General features: G+C 52.1%; 10 protein-coding genes across 10 annotated transcripts; 4 read left to right on the forward strand and 6 right to left on the reverse strand.

Moving 5' to 3' along the window:
• Window positions 1-225: 225 nt before the first annotated feature.
• Window positions 226-1,311, reverse strand: GCG54_00014221 (uncharacterized protein; the record flags this gene model as incomplete). The annotated part of the gene is made up of 1 exon (XM_045414061.1): window positions 226-1,311. The coding sequence occupies one exon, from the start codon at window positions 1,309-1,311 to the stop codon at window positions 226-228; it is 1,086 nt and encodes a 361-aa protein (XP_045259582.1).
• Window positions 1,312-3,102: 1,791 nt separating this feature from the next.
• On the reverse strand, window positions 3,103-4,921 carry GCG54_00014222 (putative sterigmatocystin biosynthesis P450 monooxygenase; the record flags this gene model as incomplete). The annotated part of the gene is made up of 4 exons (XM_045414062.1): window positions 3,103-3,771; window positions 3,822-3,837; window positions 3,889-4,736; window positions 4,793-4,921. The coding sequence occupies 4 exons, from the start codon at window positions 4,919-4,921 to the stop codon at window positions 3,103-3,105; spliced, it is 1,662 nt and encodes a 553-aa protein (XP_045259583.1).
• A 1,016-nt stretch (window positions 4,922-5,937) lies between these two features.
• GCG54_00014223 (Tryprostatin B 6-hydroxylase) lies at window positions 5,938-7,770 on the forward strand (the record flags this gene model as incomplete). Its single annotated transcript, XM_045414063.1, has 3 exons — window positions 5,938-6,212; window positions 6,279-7,040; window positions 7,101-7,770. 3 exons carry the CDS (start codon window positions 5,938-5,940, stop codon window positions 7,768-7,770), a joined length of 1,707 nt encoding a protein of 568 aa, XP_045259584.1.
• Window positions 7,771-7,875: 105 nt separating this feature from the next.
• Window positions 7,876-10,843, reverse strand: GCG54_00014224 (uncharacterized protein; the record flags this gene model as incomplete). The annotated part of the gene is made up of 2 exons (XM_045414064.1): window positions 7,876-9,561; window positions 9,620-10,843. Coding segments are annotated over 2 exons (2,910 nt in total), but the record flags the coding sequence as incomplete, so codon positions are not given.
• A 578-nt stretch (window positions 10,844-11,421) lies between these two features.
• On the reverse strand, window positions 11,422-12,649 carry GCG54_00014225 (Oxidoreductase vrtI; the record flags this gene model as incomplete). The annotated part of the gene is made up of 3 exons (XM_045414065.1): window positions 11,422-12,174; window positions 12,233-12,299; window positions 12,360-12,649. 3 exons carry the CDS (start codon window positions 12,647-12,649, stop codon window positions 11,422-11,424), a joined length of 1,110 nt encoding a protein of 369 aa, XP_045259586.1.
• A 1,828-nt stretch (window positions 12,650-14,477) lies between these two features.
• On the reverse strand, window positions 14,478-16,385 carry GCG54_00014226 (Proline-specific permease; the record flags this gene model as incomplete). Its single annotated transcript, XM_045414066.1, has 6 exons — window positions 14,478-14,650; window positions 14,703-14,861; window positions 14,919-15,349; window positions 15,403-15,907; window positions 15,960-16,173; window positions 16,230-16,385. 6 exons carry the CDS (start codon window positions 16,383-16,385, stop codon window positions 14,478-14,480), a joined length of 1,638 nt encoding a protein of 545 aa, XP_045259587.1.
• Window positions 16,386-16,844: 459 nt separating this feature from the next.
• On the forward strand, window positions 16,845-17,061 carry GCG54_00014227 (uncharacterized protein; the record flags this gene model as incomplete). Its single annotated transcript, XM_045414067.1, has 2 exons — window positions 16,845-17,019; window positions 17,054-17,061. The coding sequence occupies 2 exons, from the start codon at window positions 16,845-16,847 to the stop codon at window positions 17,059-17,061; spliced, it is 183 nt and encodes a 60-aa protein (XP_045259588.1).
• A 6-nt stretch (window positions 17,062-17,067) lies between these two features.
• GCG54_00014228 (uncharacterized protein) lies at window positions 17,068-17,262 on the forward strand (the record flags this gene model as incomplete). The annotated part of the gene is made up of 1 exon (XM_045414068.1): window positions 17,068-17,262. The coding sequence occupies one exon, from the start codon at window positions 17,068-17,070 to the stop codon at window positions 17,260-17,262; it is 195 nt and encodes a 64-aa protein (XP_045259589.1).
• Window positions 17,263-17,371: 109 nt separating this feature from the next.
• On the reverse strand, window positions 17,372-19,606 carry GCG54_00014229 (Protein priB; the record flags this gene model as incomplete). Its single annotated transcript, XM_045414069.1, is given in 6 exon segments — window positions 17,372-17,836; window positions 17,854-18,101; window positions 18,157-18,434; window positions 18,488-19,053; window positions 19,096-19,489; window positions 19,566-19,606. The coding sequence occupies 6 exon segments, from the start codon at window positions 19,604-19,606 to the stop codon at window positions 17,372-17,374; spliced, it is 1,992 nt and encodes a 663-aa protein (XP_045259590.1).
• Window positions 19,607-20,074: 468 nt separating this feature from the next.
• On the forward strand, window positions 20,075-21,931 carry GCG54_00014230 (uncharacterized protein; the record flags this gene model as incomplete). Its single annotated transcript, XM_045414070.1, has 5 exons — window positions 20,075-20,902; window positions 20,960-21,130; window positions 21,189-21,332; window positions 21,384-21,470; window positions 21,533-21,931. The coding sequence occupies 5 exons, from the start codon at window positions 20,075-20,077 to the stop codon at window positions 21,929-21,931; spliced, it is 1,629 nt and encodes a 542-aa protein (XP_045259591.1).
• Window positions 21,932-22,269: the final 338 nt, after the last annotated feature.

Here is a 22,269-nt window from a genome sequence, read left to right on the forward strand (position 1 = left end):
ACTCGTAGCCAATTGTGACTTAAGTTGGGTGTGTGTGACCCAGGCATTAAGGTCACTCCAAACCATCGATTTGAATAATGGCTGGCTATGTTCAGGTTGTCTCTCGACTTATTTCACATTCGCCTTCCATAATAACCCCAGACCAACACGTAGGAGCCAATATGCCTTAGGGTCTTTCTCATGCCGTCCGACAATTCTCGCATGAAATTTCAGACTTGACCCCATTTAGCTCGAAGGATACAGCGCGAAGTCCCAATATTCTGCATCTCTCATCAACTGATCAGTCAAACCATCATCGCCAGATGTCGCCCCAACATATAGTCTAGTGAAGGCAACGTCACTCCAGTAGCTGTACTCAGTATTAGCGGGGATAAAGGCTACGTCGCCCGTAAGGAGACTCTGCTTCTGCCCTGCCATAGAGATCATCAACTGCCCGTCTAGGACCAGGAATACCTGTGACCCGCTCGACCTCCGCAGCGGCACTTCGCTATCCAACGCTCTGCTCCTGATTGTGACAATACTGATAGTAGCATTCCCGGACGTTTCATTCCTGCTCACTAGAGGCGCGACAACCTGTCCTTCGGAACGATGAAGGAATTTTGGGCCCCGATTGTTGGCGACGAAGTACGGCTCATCTGGGTTACCCGGCAAATCGTTATTTCCATTATGCCAGGGCAACCCTGGGTTTGAGGTACCGTTTGTCACGTTGTGCGACAAGGCCGCATCTGGGGCAATCGTAATGTCGAAGCTTCCGTCAGCTGATGCAGCAACGATCTTGCCCACGGGATAAGGCAGTGGTCGATCCGGCGGGAACGGTGCATCGAACTCGCTCGAAAAGGGTTCCGAGACGTTGTAAATCCACTTTTCAAAACCCCCTGGTGCTATGAAGCTCGCCATCAAGGTATCGGGCTCTGTGAATTGGAATGAGTGGTTTTGGTTCTGAGGGACAGTAGCGAAGTCCGACGCCTGTAGTGCGCGCGTTTCTCCATTTATCCACATCGTCATGCCTCCGCGGACTGCGAAGAAGGTTTCGTAGTAGCGTTGGTGGCGGTGCGTGGTTATCTGGAGATTCTCCCTTCCGCTTTCCGTAAACAAGGTGAAAGCGCCACCTGAAGACTGCTCTGTCACCAGGACCCTGTATATGTCGGCGCCAATTTGATAAGCATCTCCGGTAGAGTATCGAAGTACGTATGGCCTAACATTCGAAGGAGCTCTTTCGACCACGAGGGGAACAGTCTCCGTAGAGAGAGATGAAGCCGTTGCAAAAAGTCCAATAGCGGCGGCCAAGCTTAGAAAGAGTGTATTGGCCATCGTAATAAAACCAGATGACTTCGGTCAGATATTCTCAGTGGTACTTCTCGTGTTGAAAGTGTGATCTGTGAAGCATTTCCGATCTCCCGATTCAGACCTCCTCCTTTTAAATGTTGGAATCGGCGATTCCACATCATAGGAAATACCCAGTCTTCCCCTCGCCGTTCAACGATTCTTTCCATGCTTAGCAACCATTGTCGACTAACATAATAATGGATCGGGTGGGAGGCCGAGTGGGATGGGATAATGGCTGCCTGATAGAACGCCTTCCGCTGACGTCAAAATACCACCTCCTCTTCAAGTTGAATTGCACGCTTGGTGCTCCGGGGAGGTGACTTATTTCTTAGACCTCAGTCATGCGTGATTCAGTAAATGCGCGATCTCTCATTTTGTGCTACTCGTCGTTGAGGTAAGGGCGTCTATGGATCCTTGGGTATTCTCTTCCGCTTCTCGATAAATGCCACTCTCTCGCCAAGACCTGGGTTGCTAAGGGATAGACGTCTGATTTCTGATGTGCTGAACACACACTTCGTGACTTGATTTTCGTTTACCAAATTGCCTATGAAGAACTCTCAATGTCATGCATGCAATTGCTTATAAATCTTCGGGCCGGTGGGAGAGCGGCACAATGGGAGACGCGTCGGAGAGGGAACTGGTCGCCTTGCCGGTGGGAGAGCAAGGCGCGGACATTGAGATCATGTCAAAGGACCAATAAATAGCTGCGTAGGTTATCGATACAACCCTGTATGGTGATTTACATGACCTCTCAAGTGGGATCCGGCGTCTCGATTTCAGGCTTTCGACCATTGAAACTCTATTTTGTCGAGGTAGTGACTGGATCGGCTGCCTTGTATCAGACATCATCACCGTCGATAGCACGGTCTATCTTCAATGCGTAGGGTATGATGCTTGACGGGTATAGACTGTAGGCTCGAGATCTACTTTCGAACTCGTATGAACTCTGGCCACCAGTAAGCAGTCGTTGACGAAAACGGAAGCAAGTCCTCACGCATGGCGTCTTTGGCTTGAAAATATGTGTAGCATTTAGGACAGTCTCATACGACAGGTACCTAGTATCTACAGTGCAGCCACGACACATCCCATTGCTCATTCTAACTACCTGAGGCTTTAAGTAGGATGCACATCCAGCAACTTGACGTTGTGACTGCAGCGAGAAATCAAAGCGATTTGTCTCACTACCATCACAAGGAAGTCTAACTGTGCGTAATTCACAGACTTACTTTCCGCATAGTGATGTTCCCCGAGGCTCAAACGAAACTGCGTAATAGTTACGTGCTGAAGCATGGAGGCCTTTAGTAGTCTCGAAAGGTTATACAGGCTGAAAGGCCAGTGGATAGATGACTGACAATGATGTAGTCGGCAGTTTACTCATCCATCATTCAAAGCCTTGTCAGATTCGAGTCTACACAGGCAGGCAGACGGAAATGTTAGCGAATACCCCACAAACTCTGATACGACAACGACAAGGATCGGAAAGCGTTTCCCACGAAGCTTGTTTGTGACATAATAAGTTGGGAGATCAGCTCGGGCAGAAGCCTGGCGAGACCAGCATCGTTTACACGGCACTTGATACAGCAGCCTTGACCCTGTTCCCTGTATGTCCATTTTAAACTCGAATTTTGAAAGAGGGAGACGTTCTCAGGGGCGCACTAATTCCAGTCGAAATGTTGGCGATCTGAAGTACAGGGACTGAATGGAAGCTCGTATTCGCGGGATACATTTAACGGGGGGTTCAACTTTCTGAATCACAGCTTTTCAGATAGCCTAGTCCTATTGTCGTCTTTGAACAGTCATCATCATCCCACCTCGAGGCTTTGCCTCTAGTCCCAGCTCTTGAAAAATAATATCTCCGTACGTTTGATCCAAATCCGTATACGAAGTTGTGGTTTTCGTACTCGGCGCCAACCCGTAGCACTTGAAAGTAAAGTCCACCAAGATCAGCGAGAAGATGATCTTCAATTCATTCATGGCAAGGTTTTCTCCCATACATGACCTCAAACCCCTCCCAAAGGTTCTGAACTGGGATCTTGGAATCTCATTGGGACCCAGCCACCGTTCAGGTGAGAACTCCGTGGGATTTGGGAAGAATTCGGGATTGTAGTGTAGATCATGGCCGTTCATGCAAACCATCAAGCCATTATCTATGGGGAATGTCTCGCCATTATGGCTCACCGTTGCTTGTGGGGCGGCCTGTCTAACCGTGAATCCGATTGGAAATAGCCTCAGGATCTCTTTGATAACAGCCTCGGTGTATGGCAGCGTCTGTAACCTTTCTGGGTTGTTTGCAATAGAGCTCACGATGCTGTCAAAATCGGACCCTAGAATATCTCTGTGCTCCTGGAGCATGATTTCGACCACCGCCGGTGCCTTAGAAAGAAGCATAAAGGAAAACTGGGAAGCTGCTGTGAGAAGGTTGAACGTCCATAGTAATTGGAGGATCTGGTTAAGCTTACACAAATCGTGTCTGTCGTCGTTCCATGTCCCCCTACGAGCAGATTCTTGATGCTGGCCATGGATTAGACAGTACTTGTATGGATACAGCAGGTTTTAACTCACTTGGATAGAATCACAGCCTCATCAACTTCTGACAGATTCCGAGCATCTGGTCGTTCTTTGCTTGCTTCTGATGGAGTCGGGAGGTGCTCGCGCAGCATCAAGTCCAAGATGGACTGCGCACTTCTTCGGGATGATATGATTTCGTTTTGACGCAATGCCACAAAGCGTTCTCGCACTTTCTTGGTCATTGAAATGTCAAGCTGCTTGGAGACCTTCTTCCTCCGCCACCAGATCTTCAAACGGGCGAACGGGTTGAGCATGACAGCCGGGTCGCTCTGGCTTTCCGCGAACGCCATCAACTCTCGCAGATGATCAAGATCCTGGCTTCCATCCGTCTGAGCGTTGAGAGGAAAGTTGAAGATGATACGAAAGATGATATCGAAGACAAGCTTCGCTGCTACATCCTCCAGAGAGAACGCCTCACCGGTTTCAGACAGCTTATCCAGCAGGCTTCTGAATGGCATGCACTCCTCAGCCATCAAGCTCGACAAGGAGCGGATGTTCGCCCAAGAGAATGCCGGCAACAATATGGTGTGCGACTTCTTCCATAGAGGCCCATTCGAGTTAGCGATGCCACCATGCCCAACCACTGGCGTGAGTGTGTCGTCCGCAACAGGGTGACGAACAGCACATTTGATGATCGCAGGTTGGTCGCACAACTCAGGCCGCGTCAAGATTACGCTTGGAGGGCCAATTGGCCATAGATCAAGGTAGAAGATGCCATCGAGATTGTGTCGCCGTGCGAGCTCGGTGTAGTAAGCTTGCGGATGACAGTTGGGAGGCAGTATTCCGGCAACATCGCCGACTGCCTTGAGATGCCCGAGGAGCCAGCTGTGAGGCGGGCCTGGCTGTGACCAATCTTAGTTTTTGACAATGATTAGTCTAGCGGGCGCTCTTGACTTACCAAATCTCGATAGAAGCTTCGTTGTCGATATCCTCGATATAGGAAGCGCACAATCACAGCAAAGACTGAGATGGCACCGATAGCAAACGTGAGCCTATTCCAGGCCGTTGCTGTCACCGTTTCCATCATTGTCGGATGAAATAAGCTAGTTTGTAGCGTAAAGTTGAAGGCGAGTGAGAACGAGCTCCTCCAACGGTACATACAACTTCGCTGACTTTCTGGTCATCGGAATGCGCGGGGCGCGAAGACAAAAATTCTGATGCCAAAAGCTCGCCGTTCAGATGTCGGGATACATTTCCCGACTTCATTGCCATCTAAGCGAGCGGCCTCCACCTTCATCCGGGACGCAAACTACTCTGCTTTTAACAAGCAGCTTCCAGAATCAAGAAAATCTCACGGATGATCGTTTTGACAACAGTCTTAGGCACATCAACCTTGCATGGCCCACGATGCCAGAGCAGGGCATGGTTCAGGGGCAAGGGCTAGATTTTCCATTAACCACCAATGAGCGACAAGGCAAATGCTCGCGTATTTCAGCTCCCATGCGGACCAGGTGGGCTTCATACCACCTTATTCGAGGATAAAATGGGTTTCAACATAAAGAGGCATGGGCCAGACTCAAATTGAGATGCATTGACGTAGGTTTGCTATCGCGGATGCTATCACTGGAGACCATCGTGCAACGCTAAAGACTCTGCCGTGGAGCAGTTGCGAGTAATGATGGGGATCGTTACATTGATCCCCATCTGATAAGATCAAATTTGATTGATAAGATGGGGAATTTACCGTATTGAGCTCTGTGTCCAGCCCGTCTTCACGATCTTCCGCGCGGGATGGGAAACCCGCGCCGGCTTCTTCCTATTAACTCCCGACGAAGCATTTTTTGCAGGCATCTTGGCAGTCGAAACACCTTGGCAGCATACAGTGCCCCTCATTTATGAACCCTTGTTAACATTACAGAACTAGTACAGGATTCAGCAACTCGCAGAACTCATTGATGGATCGGGCTCCGACAGTTGCGTGGGTGGGCGAAGGCATATGGCGTATATATAAAATGCAGTGGTTGACATTTAGATGCAAGGCATGGAAACGTGCGCTTTGTCCTGTGCACGAGAATCCCCTGAAAGGCCTTGCATCTTTTCGTTATGGCTTCAGTGGCGCCTGGAGGGACCGGGCTGCCCATCATCGTCCAGAACTCGACCACCTTTGGTGGGTTTCTGCCCCCAGTCGAGTCAAATAAGGCTCTGACTATAGTTGCAATCTCGTTCATCTTCCTCCTTCTGCCATATGCATTTCCGAACACCCCATTCCGACCACACATCAGTTCTGGCAAGAAGCCTGCGAAGGGATCAAGTCTCATTCCTCTCACTTGGTCTCACTTGAGGGGAGTCTTCGACGTCCTCAAGTTCCTTACCGTGTCGTATGTGCCTTTCACTTGTGTAGAGACCGATCAATAGTAGGCAAGACTAACCCTTCTGACATTCAGCGACCTATTTCATCGAGCTTCACCACTTCAAATCAAGTGGTTCAACTTCAGCTGCTACATCGTTCAAGGCGCAAGTAACATTCGCAGCACCTTCCAAAACAAGTCCCTCTCGACCTTCTTCTTCCAGGGCATCTTCGTCCATCGCGTCTTTTTGTTGCCTAAGAAAGACCTCGGCCTTTTCTGGACAGAAGAAGAAGAGGCAAAAGAAGATGGCCCATCCAAGCATGGTGAAGAAGAGGTCCGCAATGACTTTGGAGCCCGCAGTCATCACCACATCAGCAACCTCCTCTCCGGCCCAGGTACGAAGGGTTTCAATGACCGGTTCGATGAGGCGTTGGCGAAGAACATGCGTAACCTGGCCGGGGGCAATACGGAGCACGAGCTCCATGATCTGAAAGAGTCGTTGGACATGGAGATCGTGCGGTCTTTTATCGACACTCTATGTGGGCCTTACCTGCTGAAAGAGAACCCAATGTTTCTGGAGGACTGGCAATACGTCCATGACAACATTACCCTTCTTTTTCTCCGCCTTCCTAACTTCCTGATGAGTCGCATATACCAAGCTCGAGATAGGTGTCTCCGTGCTGTTCAAGAATGGAACGAGTGGGCAGTTGCGAACTTCCACCCCGACACCATCTCGGAGGACGGGTTCGATCCTTACTGGGGCCATGCGTTCTTCCGCGATTGTACAGCTATGTACATCGATGTCGACCGATTTCCTTTCTCTTCTATCGCAGCTCACAACCTGGGGCTTCTCTGGGGGTATGTACAAGTCTCGCGTGTCCCATCTCATACAAATTCGTGACACTGACTATGTGGCAGAGGCACAGCAAACTCCTCACCGGCCGCTTTCTGGGCCATTCTGGAGATATGCCGCGACCCAGAGCTTATGCGTGTGGTGAAGGAAGAAGTGGCAGACTGTCGCATCGCAGATTCCGATGGAGGACCTCGTTTCGACATGGAGAAACTCTTGAAGAAGCCCTTCTTGCAAGCCATATTTGCCGAGACACTTCGCCTTAGAGTCCACGGTATCATCCCTCGCAAAACACCTGTCGATGGAGTGAACGTGCGGGGCTCTCTCGTTCCCGGGCATCGGTTGTTCTTCGTCAACTCGACTACTGAGCACATGAATCCCGCTGTTTGGTGCACTGGGGCTGCCAAAACCCATCCGCCGGAGGAATTCTGGCCAGGGAGATTCCTCTTGCCTGAGAAGACCAGCAGCGGAGAGTTTGTCTACAGCATCAACGGCAAGTCGGGATCATGGCTGCCATTTGGAGGCGGAGCACACATGTGCCCGGGGCGATTCCTTGCGAAGCGCATCCTCATAGGATGTGTTGCCCATTTCATTACCTTGTACGATTGTGGCATCACTTCTGATAAGGCGGTGCGTGGGGAGACGGGCATGAGCTTGAGAACCTTTGGCCTGGGAACTCTGCATCCTTCGGGCCACGTCGGGGCACGTCTCAAAGCCCGCAACCCGAGTTCGTCCTAGAGGCAAACGGATGATTTGCGGTTCTGCAGCAACCGCGTATCCAGGAATGTACAAGGCTTTTGTGAATGAACAATGTTCGTAAAGCAGAATAGATGACCTTCATACTCATACACGCCAACACCTTTGCCCGTTTCCAACAGCTTTTACCCTGGAACCAATCTCAAGTGGATGGCCCGATGATATTACGAAATGATCTCGCTCCTCGTACGCTAAGTCCAGCATGTCATAGATATTGCGGCTGACCAGATCAAGTGCCGCCGTCTCACTTATCCTGTGTCCCCCATTGGCGTATGCAACCCCGGCTAGAAGTCCCAAGTCGCGAATGAGCCAATCTTCCTCAAGGCCGATGGCCGTCAGTACCCCCGCGTTGACGAGAATGTCGATCGCCGTCCCGTTGGTCAGAGGAGCTCCTGTAAGAGCCCTTCGTTGATCCCACGAAACTGCAAAAGATTGCGACGGAGCGAGGATGATACCCACGCCAGCTAATGCGAGCTGTTCGGCAACAAGATGCGCTTCCGCGCCGCCGACAACGACAAGCCTTAAACGGCTGCCGCCCAGATGGGCCTCTTTGATTGTGTCTTCGATTGAAGACTTCACATCCAACAGGGCTGCGATGGTATCGGCGCTATGAACAGTAATTGCGAGAGCCATCTTTCCTCGTATCACCTCACGAAGGAATGAAGCCTCTGAGTACTTCTCTTCAAAGTTGATGGGATTTTCAGACGCCAGTGAGGCCACGGCTCTCAAGAGTTTGTTGCGCAGGTCACCGACGGCTGCAGACATAGACGAGATTCCATCGACCCCCCGTTTAGCTGAGAGGTCGAGCGTGTAGTGTAGCGCGGCATCTCGAGCAAAGACGGCCCCAGAGTCAAGTACCGTCTCCGCTCCGGTCAGGAACCCCGCACTGGTGCCGTGGTGGGTCGCGATGCCGGCGAACTTCGGGGCCGAGATAGCCCTTGTAACACCGTATCGATGGGCAACACGGAGTTTCTCTGTATCGAGCGCGAGACCATCGACCCCGCGGCTGAAGCGACCCCCGTCTGCTCCGTTGTCCGTGACACTCTCGGTCTCAATGTAGTTCAGACCTAGCGTCGAGCCAAAGGCGGTAAAAGCTGGGGAGAGATGTCCGTTCTTGATGTGGATCACGGCACCTTTGACCTTGGACGCGGTCTCGAGCTCACGGTCGCAGATTCCGACACAAGTGATCTTGCCATTGGAGACGGCCACGTTGTAGATCTCTCCATCAGCGGAGTCGCCTGCTTTTTTGACAGACATGAGAACCTTTGAGATACCAGTGAAGACCACGTCGCCGTTGATCACAGCTGACTCGTCCTCGATATTTCCGAGGTCCTCATCCGGTACAAGCGTCCCTTCGAACGGCTTCTTCAGTTCGAATGGACTCTCATACTGAGCCGTGCCATCAATCCAGACCTGGACAGGGGTCGCACCAACACTCAAGGGATCGCTGTCCCAGATCACGATGTCGGCGTCATACCCAGACTTGATCTTGCCTAGGCGCTCACCAAGACCGAGTCGCTCAGCCGGGGCCGTTGTTACCGATGCAAGCGCTGCGTGATATGGCAGCCCATACTTGTAGGCTTTAGCGGCTTCGAAGACGACATGCTGGGCGTTGAGAACCGGGTTGTCGCTGACGTAGATGGGAACGAGACCCGCATCATAGAGATGCTTGCCGGCATATTCGGAACCTATGGCGGCCTCGGCCTTGTACCACATATTATCGGCGAAGAGGGCTGATGCTGGTGGATCATCACCCCAAGCCCGCTTCAGTATCTGTAGGACCAAGCCAAGTCAGTTATAGTCCATCTTACCAGTGCAAAAGAGGACTCACATCAGGCACAAGATGAGTTTGGTGAGCGTGATGAAAAGCCCTGATTGGGAACTTAAACTCATTGGTATGATCGACAAAGGCTTCGAGGTCGTTGATGGTGTAACAGTGGGTATGAACGTGGACCTGACCTCTCAAGAGAGCGACCAGCCCCTCCCATTCCAGCTCGAAAGGGAGATACGTCTTGACATTATCCAGCCCATGGGCAGCATTTCGGCACCAATCATCTTGCTCCCGCTTCAACTTCGTAGCTTGCTCAAAAGCTTGGCGAAGTTCCCAGCTCTCCCCTAGGCGACTGTACGGCCCACGCTCGCCAACTTTGCCGTGGATCTGCTTGGCGTTTTCACCGCAAGCCATCTTCATGTAACGCCAGGTCCGATCCGGGTCTGCCAGCATATCGATAACACTCGTTTCATTTCGCCCATCCTGTTGTCCGACGGCATGCTTGATCGGGAAGGCCTCTCCGCCGATGTTGTTGCTGGAGCCAGGGAGGATCAGTGACGTCGTCACGCCCCCGGACTTGATGACCTGAAGCTGATTATCCGTCGGCTGGATGCCGTCAATTATCCTGACATAGGGCGTGATGTCCTTTGAAAGTTCGCTGACATCCTCATTGCCGTGTATGGTCGGTAGAGAGTGTACCGCAGCATGGCTGTGCATGTCGATGATACCGGCAGTGAGTGGGCGACCTTTCGCGTCGTAGACCAAAACATCCTCAGGCAACTCTTTCACCGCAATTGATTTGGCGACGTTTTTTATGAGACCAAACTCCACAAACACATCTGCCTGTATCCAGCTGAAGTTCGCTGTTCCCTTGACCGGCTCTCCGGTCCAGACCGTTGCGTTTTTGATGAGGGTGGGCCGGTGGCCGTCAACATATCGGGAGTTCCTTGCCCGCCCGTACCCGGCGGGATCCACTGGGTTGTGATGCAGTTTGGCGCATGTTGCAAGATCCTCTTCTAGTTGCGCGATTGAGAGGCCATGCAAGTTGGATTCTGAGTTCGAAGATCTTCCGATGGGTGATATTTGCCGCCATTGCGCGTAGACGATGAACGCGAGGCAGGCCAACCCAAACACGCGCAGAAATCGCGACCTGCGGGGTAATTGGAGATGGGAGTTCCAACCCCTCACAGAGCTGGCGGCGGGGTTCTCGCCAATGGCGCTGTAGGGAGGAAGCTCATTCTTTCCGGCGAACATGAGCTGCTGATTCGACGGCAGAGTCGTCTGCTAGGACAATTTGGCTTGGACGACAGAGCCAACGAAGAGTCGAGGGATGGGCATGTTTATTTCAGCGGGAGGTGTTCGATACGAGCACCTTGAGGGGCTGGGCCCCCTGGAAGACAGGGATGTTGGTGACGGAAGAGCTCGCCTACAGTTACCTAGGTAGACTAAGTGAGCTAAGAGAATCCAGGCCAGCTCACCGGAGCTCGGCATGTTGGAGGAGGGGTCGAGAAATTCTCGTTTCGTCAGTGATCGGGTATCGAACGTGTGTGGACTGAATGACTGTTGTTCTCAGTCGCGGTCAATGAGTTCACTTTGGTGAATTGTACATCAACCTCAATAGCGATTTCTCTCTTCTTTCGGTACATCTCGGCCGTGTTCAAATCATGAGCACATCAACCAAGAGAGTGGGTCATTGGCGTCACGGTCGCATCATCTGGTAGCTTTATTTCCAGTGCATCAATGATTGAACATAGTGCTTTTACACAAACAATGTGCATGTATTCATTTGACTATTTATATTGTTTACGGCTGATCAAGGGACAAGTTTCAAGTTTGTTTCCCCTCATTCATCAACGCTTTGCTTAGTGAGCCTCGACGAGGGCCTCCTTAACCAAGGGCTCCTTCTGTACGTCCTCAACCTTCGCCTTGGCCAGCTCAGGCTGGGAGTACGGGGTCCACTCCTCATCGGCAGACATGCCGCCGTACAGCATAGACGGCGGGGCAAGAGCCTGGATGTCGGGAGTGGCCTTGAACAGGAAGAACTTCTCGTCGTGCCACTGGCCAGCAGTGATGTAGCGGCCCTCGCTGTCCTTGAACATGGTGTCGTTCTCGGCACGGAGGAAGTAAGCGATAGAGTAGCGGTGCTCATCGGGGCGGAAGGGCACAACACGGTGAATGCACGACATGAAGGTGTGGCCACTGGCAAAGCGCAGCGAGTCGCCGACGTTGATGATGGCGCAGCCGGGCTTGGGCGCGACGAAGCCGAACTCCTTGGTTCCGGGAGGGCGGATCTGCAGGCCCCACTCCTCGGCGAAGAGGAGGGTCAGGGAGGAGATATCGGTGTGCTTCTGGTGGCCGATCTCCTTGTCCTTGAGAGGGTCGGCCGGGACGTAGTGCATCATGGCCAGAGTGGAGGTGGAGGGGCGGTCGTTGCGGTGGGCGTTTTCGTAGCGTGAGGCGCCGGTGAGGCCCATCGCGGAGGAGAGACCGGAGAGGATCGCCTTGGTGACGATGTTGGAGCCGGAGATGGCATTGCGGAGAACGCGCTTGTCGGTGTCGTTCTTGAGGATGGCGGGGAACTTGGGGTCCTTGCGCTGGATCTCGTCTCTGGAAACCTTCGGGTTGTGTAAGTGACTTGCGTAAGTGGCGGAGCGGGGATGATGCCGATCTCACCTTGAACATCTCATATCCGTCTCTGGTGTTGGGAAGACCGCCGGTGCGGGAGCCGACGCCCTCGTAGCTAGTTGGCTTGTTAGTCTGACCACTGCTTTCGTTTGCGGATTAGGCATATGCTACTTACCCAAGGTGTGCGGTGACGAGGCCGAGCTCGTTCTTCTCCTCGATGGGGTGGTCGAAGTAGCGGTGCATCATCTTCAGCGTCTGATGCTGGTCGTCGAGGAATCTCTGGCCATCGAGGCTGTCGAGGTCCAGGTAAAAGAAGCCGGACTCGCGACAGCATCGGAGCAGGTTCTCGAGCTCAGCGGGCTCCTGGGAAAGGACTCGTCCGAAGTCGACCGTCTCCATGGGGTAGATGGGGACGCGCTTCCCCGCCCACTCGACGGTCTGCGGGACTTCAGTGGAGACACCCATGATGTATGTTCAGATAACCTTAAGAGGAGATGGAGTTGAAAGATGGGGATATTCCGTGGAGCGCTGGAGTCAGTGAGAACAGCTTTGAAGATGGACAGAAGCTCGTTCGCGCTCAAGCTCTTTTGAGAGCTCTCGACCCCTCCTTTTTATAAGCTCTCACCCAAGAGGACGAGACCCTGGATACGAGAGCTCTTGCATAGGCGCGCTACTGGCACAGCACTTGCCCCTCACGATCAGCCAACGCTGCCACGGCGTAAACATACCCGCCCACATCTCATCATGTCTTATCCTCCTTCCACATTGTTGTAGATTAACACTGTCTCCATAGAGTGAGACCTACACTAGAGTTTCATGCAGTCGTGCGGGGTCTCGGTCCAATCGGCACCTGTCCCCATATCACATGTGTGGCTGCGCCGGCCAGACTAACGCTGAAAACAATAGGCCATGACAGCTTCCTCGCAGCTTGGAGGAGCTCTCTTGGCCATTTCCAGAGAGGAAGAGAGCTCCTTCGGCGCCTACTCCGTATCAAAAGTGGGAACTCGACCAAATAGCTTGCCCTGTAGGCGATGGCAACTTCGCGCCGCGACCGCGCATCTTTTGGCTCCGTTTGGTGTCTCACTATACTCAATCGGATACGATCCGTCGCATGCAGGGCGTAGGATTGCACCATTTTTCTTGGCTCTTATCACTTCCACAAAAAGCCGCATCGTGGTCTCAGCCAGCCCCAGAAAGAGCGAAGAAGAAACTATCGTCCCTATTGCAATATCCAAGTTTAGCCAGATACGTGTACCCAGACAGTTGGCCTGGGCAAAGTCCAACACCCCGCTCTCGGCAGATTACTTACGTGCTTTGAATGGTAGAAGGCGACGCGAGATGCGATCCCACTTTGTCGGCCTTTTATCCGACACTAATACCGCCAAGCCCGGCAGATGCCCATCTTGAGATACAATTGCTTATTCATTGGACCAGATATGGGCAAGGGACGCACGATGTCTCAATTCAGTGAGCTCTCGAATCTTCTTGGCAACCGGGGAAGACAATTGGTCACTCTTGAAGAAAACAGCAGAATAGAGAAGTGCAAATAGAAGTCATCATGATCGAGCCACATTGTCACGGACCAAAGTCAATCTTGCAGCCCCCCCGACTGGAAGCACAGGCAGAGCTCCCGATGCTGACAGCCAGCCCTCCGGAGCTGTCGCCACGCGGCGACCCGGGAGCACCCGCCTAAGGACCCCTGGCTAGGATCTGACACTAGTGGTTGGCCATCATTTCATGTTGCTCTGGCGATGCGGGGTACACGCAGGTGGGCGGCGTCCGCGGGTGAGGCCAGCCCGCCGGGCGAAAAGTATCCTCTTACGTACATGAGATGGAGATGGTCAATAATCGGAGGAAAGGTCCCGTTGCAAAGGCCCGCACGCGGTAAGTGAGACGAACACCTCGTGGAAGTGAGACTGGTTCAGACGACAATGTCTGAGAACGTGCGGCGACAATTCCTTGGGTCCGGACACGTCAATGGAATCAACGTCAGACCATACGGGTTCGCGATCAAGCGGCTTAAGCGACAATTAAGCCGAGTTGGCGAGTGCATTGCCAGATTTCACGGCGCATGTTTCATCAGTCTTGGCCCTTTACCGATGTTGTACGCAATTCTTCAAAATGGTTATTTTCTGGCCGATCGAGCTGTCCAAGGAGGAAACTCGACAGTCCTCCAATCACGCAAGGATGGGCTTATCACGAGACGTTGCAGAGGGAGACTTGGCATACATGAAGCAAGGCAACTGATGAAACCTTATCTTAATTCCGCTGACTCCTAGCTGCTGAAGAATGTCTAAACGGAGTGAATGAGTTTGCCAAATGACGACCTAAGTCCGGTTTCCCTCGTGTCAAATACTTCCGACTCCGCTTTCTCTCGTCGGATCGATGCAAACTCCGTCTCGAAATCCATTTGGGAAGGTGAGATGACCCGAGACTTGAGGTAAAACTTGAAGAACACGTACAACGCTGCATGTTGATTAGCACGCTGACAAATAACAGTGGGCAATGAGGGTTTTACCAGCAAAGATGAAGACGTTCAGATAACAGGTCAAAAATCCGGAGGCCGTGAAGTTTCCGGTGGTGAAGACGTCAAAGCCGGAGAAGAAGACAACCAGAACAACAGCAACTAGCGTAATCCATGACACATAAGGCTGGCCAGGACTTCGATAGGGAAGATCTATGATCGGAACGTCAGCAAACGTCCTCAGAAATTGATTCGGTGCTAGGGTCTTACCTTTACGAGAGTAACCTTGCGCCTTAAGCCCTGCATAGAACCGGAGGTAGGTGAACTCGATGACAATCCAGCCAATAAGACCAGCGACTGTTGTGATGTTCACGAACCAACCAAACACCACGGACGTGTTGTTTCCAACGTTCAGGTACACAAGCGGAAATAAGACGCAAGTCAAAGCCACAGCGACATAGGGCGTTCCAAAGCGGTTGCAGCGTTGGAGGATCCTGGGGGCATGGCCATCGCAGCTGAGACCATAAAGCGTCCGAGAGGCAATGAAGACGCAGGCTGATCCGCTGCTAATTGCAGACGTGCAAACAACGGCGTTGATGATCGATGGCAAGACAGACACACCAGAGCGAGTGAAGGCGATGACGAATGGGGATTGCTGAGCCGTGCCAGTTGAGACACTCAGAGCAGGGTCGTTGGACGGACTGCAAGTCGGTTAGCTTCAGAGTTGCGAACGAGGCCTAACAAAGCAACCTACACAATCATTCCAACAACAAGAATGCTCAGAACATAGAAGACAAAGACTCGAAAGAAGGTCTTCCTAGTTGCTGCAGGAATAATCTTCCTCGGATGGCGAGTCTCAGAGCCAGAAATGGCCACGACTTGGATGTTTCCATAGCTGAAGGCAGCAGAGAGCAACACCTTCCAGAAAGCCAGGAAACCTCCAGCTGAGCCAGGAACAATGTAGCTGTTGAAAGCTCCGGGGTCTTGCCAGTAACGGAAACCAAGGCGTTCACGGTTGGGCCCGCCGCCGAGGTTGATCACTAGTCCGCCGATGATGAGGCCAATGATGGTCATTATCTTGAGAGAAGCAAACACAACTTCAGTTTCGCCATAGAGCCTGACCCCGGCAAAGTTCACAACGATGATGAATAAGAGAAAGATAGTAATCCAAACAGCAGGGTTTACTGAGGTGTTCCAGAATTGAACAAGAGTTGCCGCCGCACTGATCTCAGCTGGCACCGAAATTGCCATGGTGTACCCTAGCAAGCATCAGTTCAACTGTTTTCAGATCTGTAGAACTCCACAACTCACAAAAGTTCCATCCGGTCGCAGCGCCCAGAGCCGGCTCCACAAACTTCGTCGCATGTCTGATGAAACCGCCAGTCGCCGGCATGAAAGACGTGATCTCGCCCGTGGTGTAGGAAACGCCAGCCGTAACGAATCCCATCACAATATAGGCGAGCAACGCACCTGCGGGTCCTGCAGTTGCGATCACTGAGCCTGAGCTGAGGAACAGACCAGTTCCCTTGCGTTAAATGTCAGGAAAATCGCCAGAAGTTTGAGAGAACACCAACAACTCACAATCATTCCTGCAATCGCAATCATGTTGATATGCCGCGAACTCAAGTCGCGCTTGATCCCGCCCTCTGCGTCTGACAAAGACACGTCCTGCCCACCGTCCACGTCTGGCACCGGGGCCGAGTCTGACGCTGCATCGTACTTCTCTTTCCCCTCCATTGCATACGAGGTGATTCCAATGCCACAGACTATGATTTTTGGGGCTCACTATGAGCTGAGTTGTGTTTCGCTCGAATGCACAGCATGCACTGTTAACCGTACGACCCGGCAGCGGGTCAGGCGTGGTTAGCCATGTTATATCCGCAGTTGTGTCTTTAACCCTGAGTTAAGCAACCGGCATGGCGTTGCTACCGGGCCAGGGGACTGCTGCATTTGGGATCACCGGACGAACTTATCTGCTAGTCTCCACGGCCTATCCAGATAGTCGGGGGTTTACCGACTTTTAGAACGCCGGTGCGGGGCTCGATTGGTCATTTAGAACGCCGGGCGATATCGCGGGGCTCTTGTTGCAGGGACTTGCCATCGGCAAATTCGCCCGTAAGATAAGACGACGCGCTGATAGTTCTAACTGAATGCTTTCTTAGCCAAGCTATTGCTGAATCTCATAGAAATCAAGCAATGGCATCTGAATCAGCGGCGCCCGACGAGTTCCAACTCTTTGACCTTCGGGTCGAAGTTGTTTGCCCGCCAGGCAAGCGAATCATGTGTGGGGCGAAGGAGGGCGACCATTTCACCCTGAAAGGCGAGATGTTGTACTTGCCTCCGGACCAAGGAATCAGCATATACAGCTTAGGTATGTCTAGGTGCCACACGATCATGAATCGTAGAGCAGTAAATAACGATGGTCGCAGCATCCGTACTACCACTTCTGGCAGCCAAGCAGAGAGTCACCCATAAGCACGACTGGATGAGCAGCGATGCCTTGATCGCCTGCCCTGATCCATGCTGTCCCTCTCAACTGAAGATTATCCGAGAGGGGATCCGAACATTCCGTCATTCCGAGACAACGGCTGTACCCTTGACGGGCAATTCATGAAGTTCAAGGAGGTCTCGAGTTTGCAGCCTGTAGGGGGGACAACGAATGATATAGACAAGTAGCCAATCGACGGTATTTTCAAGACTTCAATTGAGCCTATTGGAAAGTTTCATCCAAAGAAAACACCATCTTGGGCACTGAATCCAGCTTCTGCTATGAGACTCGCCCAAGTAGCTTCCTCTGCGGACTCGAAGGTCAGTCCTGTCCCAGCTATGTCTGCGCCCCTTATCGGTGCAATGAAACTTGCTGTCTCGCTAGAATCCCATCGCGAGTCGTCACAATTTGGCTGAGCGCTTGATATCGTGGAACATTCGCCTGCTTCGACTGCTATACTCTGATGCTGTCCCCTGCCTGGGACGTGCGGCCTTTCTTTTGAAAACCTCGCGGTGATGTTGTCGAGGAACTTGGCTTGCAGTGCACAACTCGAGCCTGGCGGAGCGGCCTGTTGGGAGAACACCACTGCTGCGCCAGAAACGGCGCTCCTGATGGCAGGCTCGATTTGACGAGTTACTGATTCTGGCGCAGACATCAGAAGCTGTGTTTCTAGTGTCAGTTTCGTCCTTGATTGAATGACCTACGAGAGTGGATTACCTTAATCAAGAAAGCGGCGCTGTACGCTGTCATCACATGAACTGAATCTTGGGCAAAATACAGCCAAGATGAATGGCGGCATATGAGATGCAGCATCTCCAAAGCGCTCGAGTAGCTAACCCATAGTGCTTCCATGCGGTGTGAGGACCCTTCATCCGGCTGACCTAGAGTCTCTTGCAGGGGTAAAGAGAAGAGCTGCAGCCGGAGATGGGTTCCGTAGAATTGTATCAAGAAAGGATGGCAACTGTCTGTGTGGAATTGTCAGTGACACTCAAACCATCGAGTTATTGGGGCCCATCTTACCTTGATCGGCCAACTTTAGCCATCTTGTCTCCCATTCTTCTATTCTCCCATTGATGATGGCGAGAAGGGATTCGAGCGTATGGAGCTGGCCTGCACGAGCCCTGTTTGATCTCGAACCCAGTAGACGAAAGACTTCTGAACTAAGAAGTCGCAGGGTAACCAAAGCACCGAGAAGACGATCATTTGAGATAGCTGCAGGGTCTTTGCACCACGCCTCCACAGACTCAATGAACCCACTCCTCTCAATCATCCACGGCTTTCCAGTTTGTAGACTCATGCTGGTAGAACCTAGTCAGCTGTCGCGTTATCCCCCTCCGGCTAGCACGCTCACCTTCGGTCATACACGAACAGAACAAGCCATGTTCTCTCAATATTTCTTGCCTCCCGAATATCGTGATCAGTCCCAATATCGGGAGCCTTGGGGCTGTACGGGGCAAGCCGGTGCCAACCCAACTCCATTCCCATTCTGATGATGTATCCCAAGTACATCCACGCACGCGTATCTTCGGGGTCCTTCCAATAAGTCATGATCATGATTGCTTGAGCCGCCTCAATCGACTTCGAGCCTCTGCGAAAACTGTCGGCAAGCATATCCTCTGCATGATCCCTGAGCTTCTTATTGAGAGCAGGATTGAAAGCTTTGGCTGCTGCGGCAAGTATGACAGTCAGGAGAAAGGCAGATCTCTTCCTCACGCGACTGAAACTGTGCAAGTGCGGATCTAGCTGGCTGATATAAGGGTTAAGAGTGACCATGAAACTGTGTGTATTGTCAGTGAGCGGTTTCACAGGTCTGGACGGGACACTACTTCTCAAATAGGGACGAAGCGATGGACAGATTGACCAAGCCAAGCTGTACAGGATCATCTGAAGGAATTGCCGGATCTTCTTCTCTAGTCTCTGGTATTGTTATATCCGACGCGTTCAAGATGCTTCCCAGACAAAATCCTTTTCTTGTAGTTTGACTCTTGAATAATCCGGCTGGTTGGAGCGTGCCGTTATCCCAGTCGGGACTTTTTTGAACTGCCGTCGCTGCAGCAGAGTCATCATACGGTTGTCCAGTTGAACTCGTCTGTTCAGGTGGAGGGGTGCTGGCGAGGTGCCTCGAAGAGGTGCTGTGTCTCTTCGCAATCCTGAAACCCCAAATTGAGCGTCAACTACATGATTTTGTGTGGTGTGACTGTTCGAAGGACGCAACGCACCGTGTTCCAGGCTTCCTTCCCCGACGATGATCCTGAAAAACGCAATTAAGCGACTTGCGCGAACAACGCGAGCATATTGTCTCATTCTCCTCAACAACACATCGCATCTTGACAGTTCTGCACGGCAAGCACGCCTTCACACTGGCATTGGCCATCAACTCATCAGCACTTGCGCATTGACGCATCATCTCGTACGCCCATGAAGCTTACACGGACTTTGGCCCCCGCGGGACCTCACTGAGGGCCTCCATTGTCTCTTTCCGGCCGGGCAACGTCGATTGATTGGATTGAACTGTGCGGTCAACGGACTGGCGATAGTTGCCGCCGTCGGTGTCTTATTGATCAGATGAAGCCCGGCCCAATTTCGGAAAACCCCACCCGCCGTATCTCGTCGGCTCTTCAGCACAGGGTCCCCGCGGTCATGTCTCATGATAACTTATCGGCGCTACTCCCAAAACGTCCCCTCCGCTTCCCCGCTTCCCACTGGCTCCCTGCCAACTCCGATAACAAGCTCTCGCCGGCATTCCACAGGCCGGTTTGAACGCCGGCGACGGGAATCCTTAACGACATTGGCTTATTCCCGCGCTGTGACGACAACACTTGCCTTTGAGTCGAAATTGTGTTTGTACGACGCCATTTGGCAGTATCGTGACACTGGGCACTACGTCGACTATCGCATTGCCTCTTTGGACAATTTGTTCCCAATTTCGACCGTCGAGATGGCAGCAGGTTCAGGGGCCCGCAGGGTCAAGACGGCCCATGTCAACATGATGACCGACAGCATTATTACGAATATGACGCCTGAGGGAATGCGAGTCATCATGCGCTCATTGTTGGCTTCTCATCCAGAAATCACGTCCACATTCGAAGCAGAGACCAGGAGCTACATCCAAGACGTGGCGCTGCCAAAAGTCCAGGCTCAGTCTACAAGTCTGGATATGTCATCATTGAAAGCGACGCAGAAGACAATTCGGTGCATGATGGGATGCGGTCTCAGTTATGAGAGCATCACCCTCATGGGCAACTTGACTGTGCAGGGTGTCAACCTACTCCTCACCCAAGGGACGAGCACGGAAGACTTTCTAGCATCCATCGACGGAGATGTCGTGCAGTTGATAACTGCCATTGAGAAGATCCTTCTCTCAGCTGGGCGCTCCAGCCTTCTGGACGATGAGCGGAAACTCCTGAACAGCCTGCACCAAGCACTTCTTGACTGCAAGGCGACAACAGGCGAGAAAAGCCTTGATTATCCCTATACACGGGCATTGACAGCCACTTGTATCCTCCTGGGAGTCCCGATCCCGGCCTCTGATAACCTTAACACGCCAAACAACACCCTGCAGGTCGCTCCTCCCGAAGCCAAGGAGACCTTCGAGATGAACGGGCGCAAACTTCCCAGGATCTTCTCAGGCCTGTGGCAAATGTCGAGTCCATCGTGGGGTTCAGCGCCAACTTCGAAAATCATTGCCCAGTTCTCCCAATACGTCAGCTCTGGATTGGTTGCTTTTGACATGGCTGACCACTACGGCGATGCGGAGATCGTCTTTGTGAGTTGCCTCGAGACCTTCTGATAAAATCGGAAGCCTAGCTAACAGGTTTTCCAGGGACGTTTCAACGCTTCGTATCCTGTCAAGGGAGCGACGTTCGCTGGTACCAAGTACTGCGTATTCAATCCTATGACCGTCACACGTGAGGCTGTTCAGGCCAACGTCTCCGAGAGATGCAGGCGATTGCAGACGGACAAGATTGACTTGCTGCAATTTCACTGGCAATTTGTGAGTCTCGAGTTGTTATGAATATGTTTTTGAAGTCTATAGCCTAACCAAAACATAGTACGAGGACCCTCAATACATCGATGCATTACGGTTCTTGGCGGAAGATCCACGAGTTGGTACTTTGGGTCTTTGTAACTTTGACACGCACCACATGGAAAACATTCTTTCTCATGACATCAAGATTCATTCAAATCAGGTCCAGGTAATGAAGCTTTGACTCTAAATGCGGACGAGTGAGCTGACAGGCCTTTAGTTCTCTCTGATTGATTCCAGGCCAGTCGTGCGCATGGCCGAGGTGTGTGAGAAGCACAATGCAAAGCTTCTCACGTACGGCACTTTGGTGAGTCTTCCTGGGATGATTGCATCAGTTTCACCAAATAGGCCCTAATCATTCGATCACAGTGTGGCGGTTTCCTTGCCGAGAAGTGGCTCGGTAAAGACGAACCTGATCTTTACGCCGAGACGATCACGCCAAGCCAACGCAAGTACTACGCCATGATCAAAAGCTGGGGTGGATGGGAGCTCTTCCAAGAGCTTTTGCGTACGTTGAAATCAGTGAGCTCCAAGCACGGCGTCAGTCTCTCTACGGTTGCGATTCGCTGGGTCCTGGACTTCCCCTACGTCGGTGCCGTCGTTGTGGGTGCTCGTATGGGTATCAGTGAGCACGCGGACGAAAATACGGCTGCACTCGGCTGGTCTCTGGATGATGAGGATCGAGCCTCAATTGAGCAGATTTTGAAGAGAAGCAAGAGGATTGAGATGTTTGAGGACATGGGCGATTGCGGCGGAGAATATCGCTAGACTACCTGGCCCAAGCCTGGGCAGCATTGCCCAATCTATATCATTCTACTTTTGTCTGTATCTGAGATACTAGATGATACCTCATATCCAATCTTTGGCTATGGACTTGGCTGTCTGATGGCCCCAATCTCGAAGATGATATTCCCGGGGCCGTGGCACTGGAAAAAAAGACATGAGATAGCCAGGATTCCCATGCAAGCAAAACATTAACTCCTTTCCCCGGGGATGCGGACTACAAATCGCATTTAGCCGGAGTCGTATGTTCCATGCCTATCAGTGGAGTTGACGTCCGATATGCCAATGGCGATGCCGAATGGTAGGGTTGCAATCGCCGGTCT

The sequence above is a fragment of the Colletotrichum gloeosporioides genome (genome assembly GCF_011800055.1).
Source record: "Colletotrichum gloeosporioides strain Lc1 chromosome Unknown consensus_75, whole genome shotgun sequence".
In the NCBI taxonomy this organism is placed as follows: domain Eukaryota; kingdom Fungi; phylum Ascomycota; class Sordariomycetes; order Glomerellales; family Glomerellaceae; genus Colletotrichum; species Colletotrichum gloeosporioides.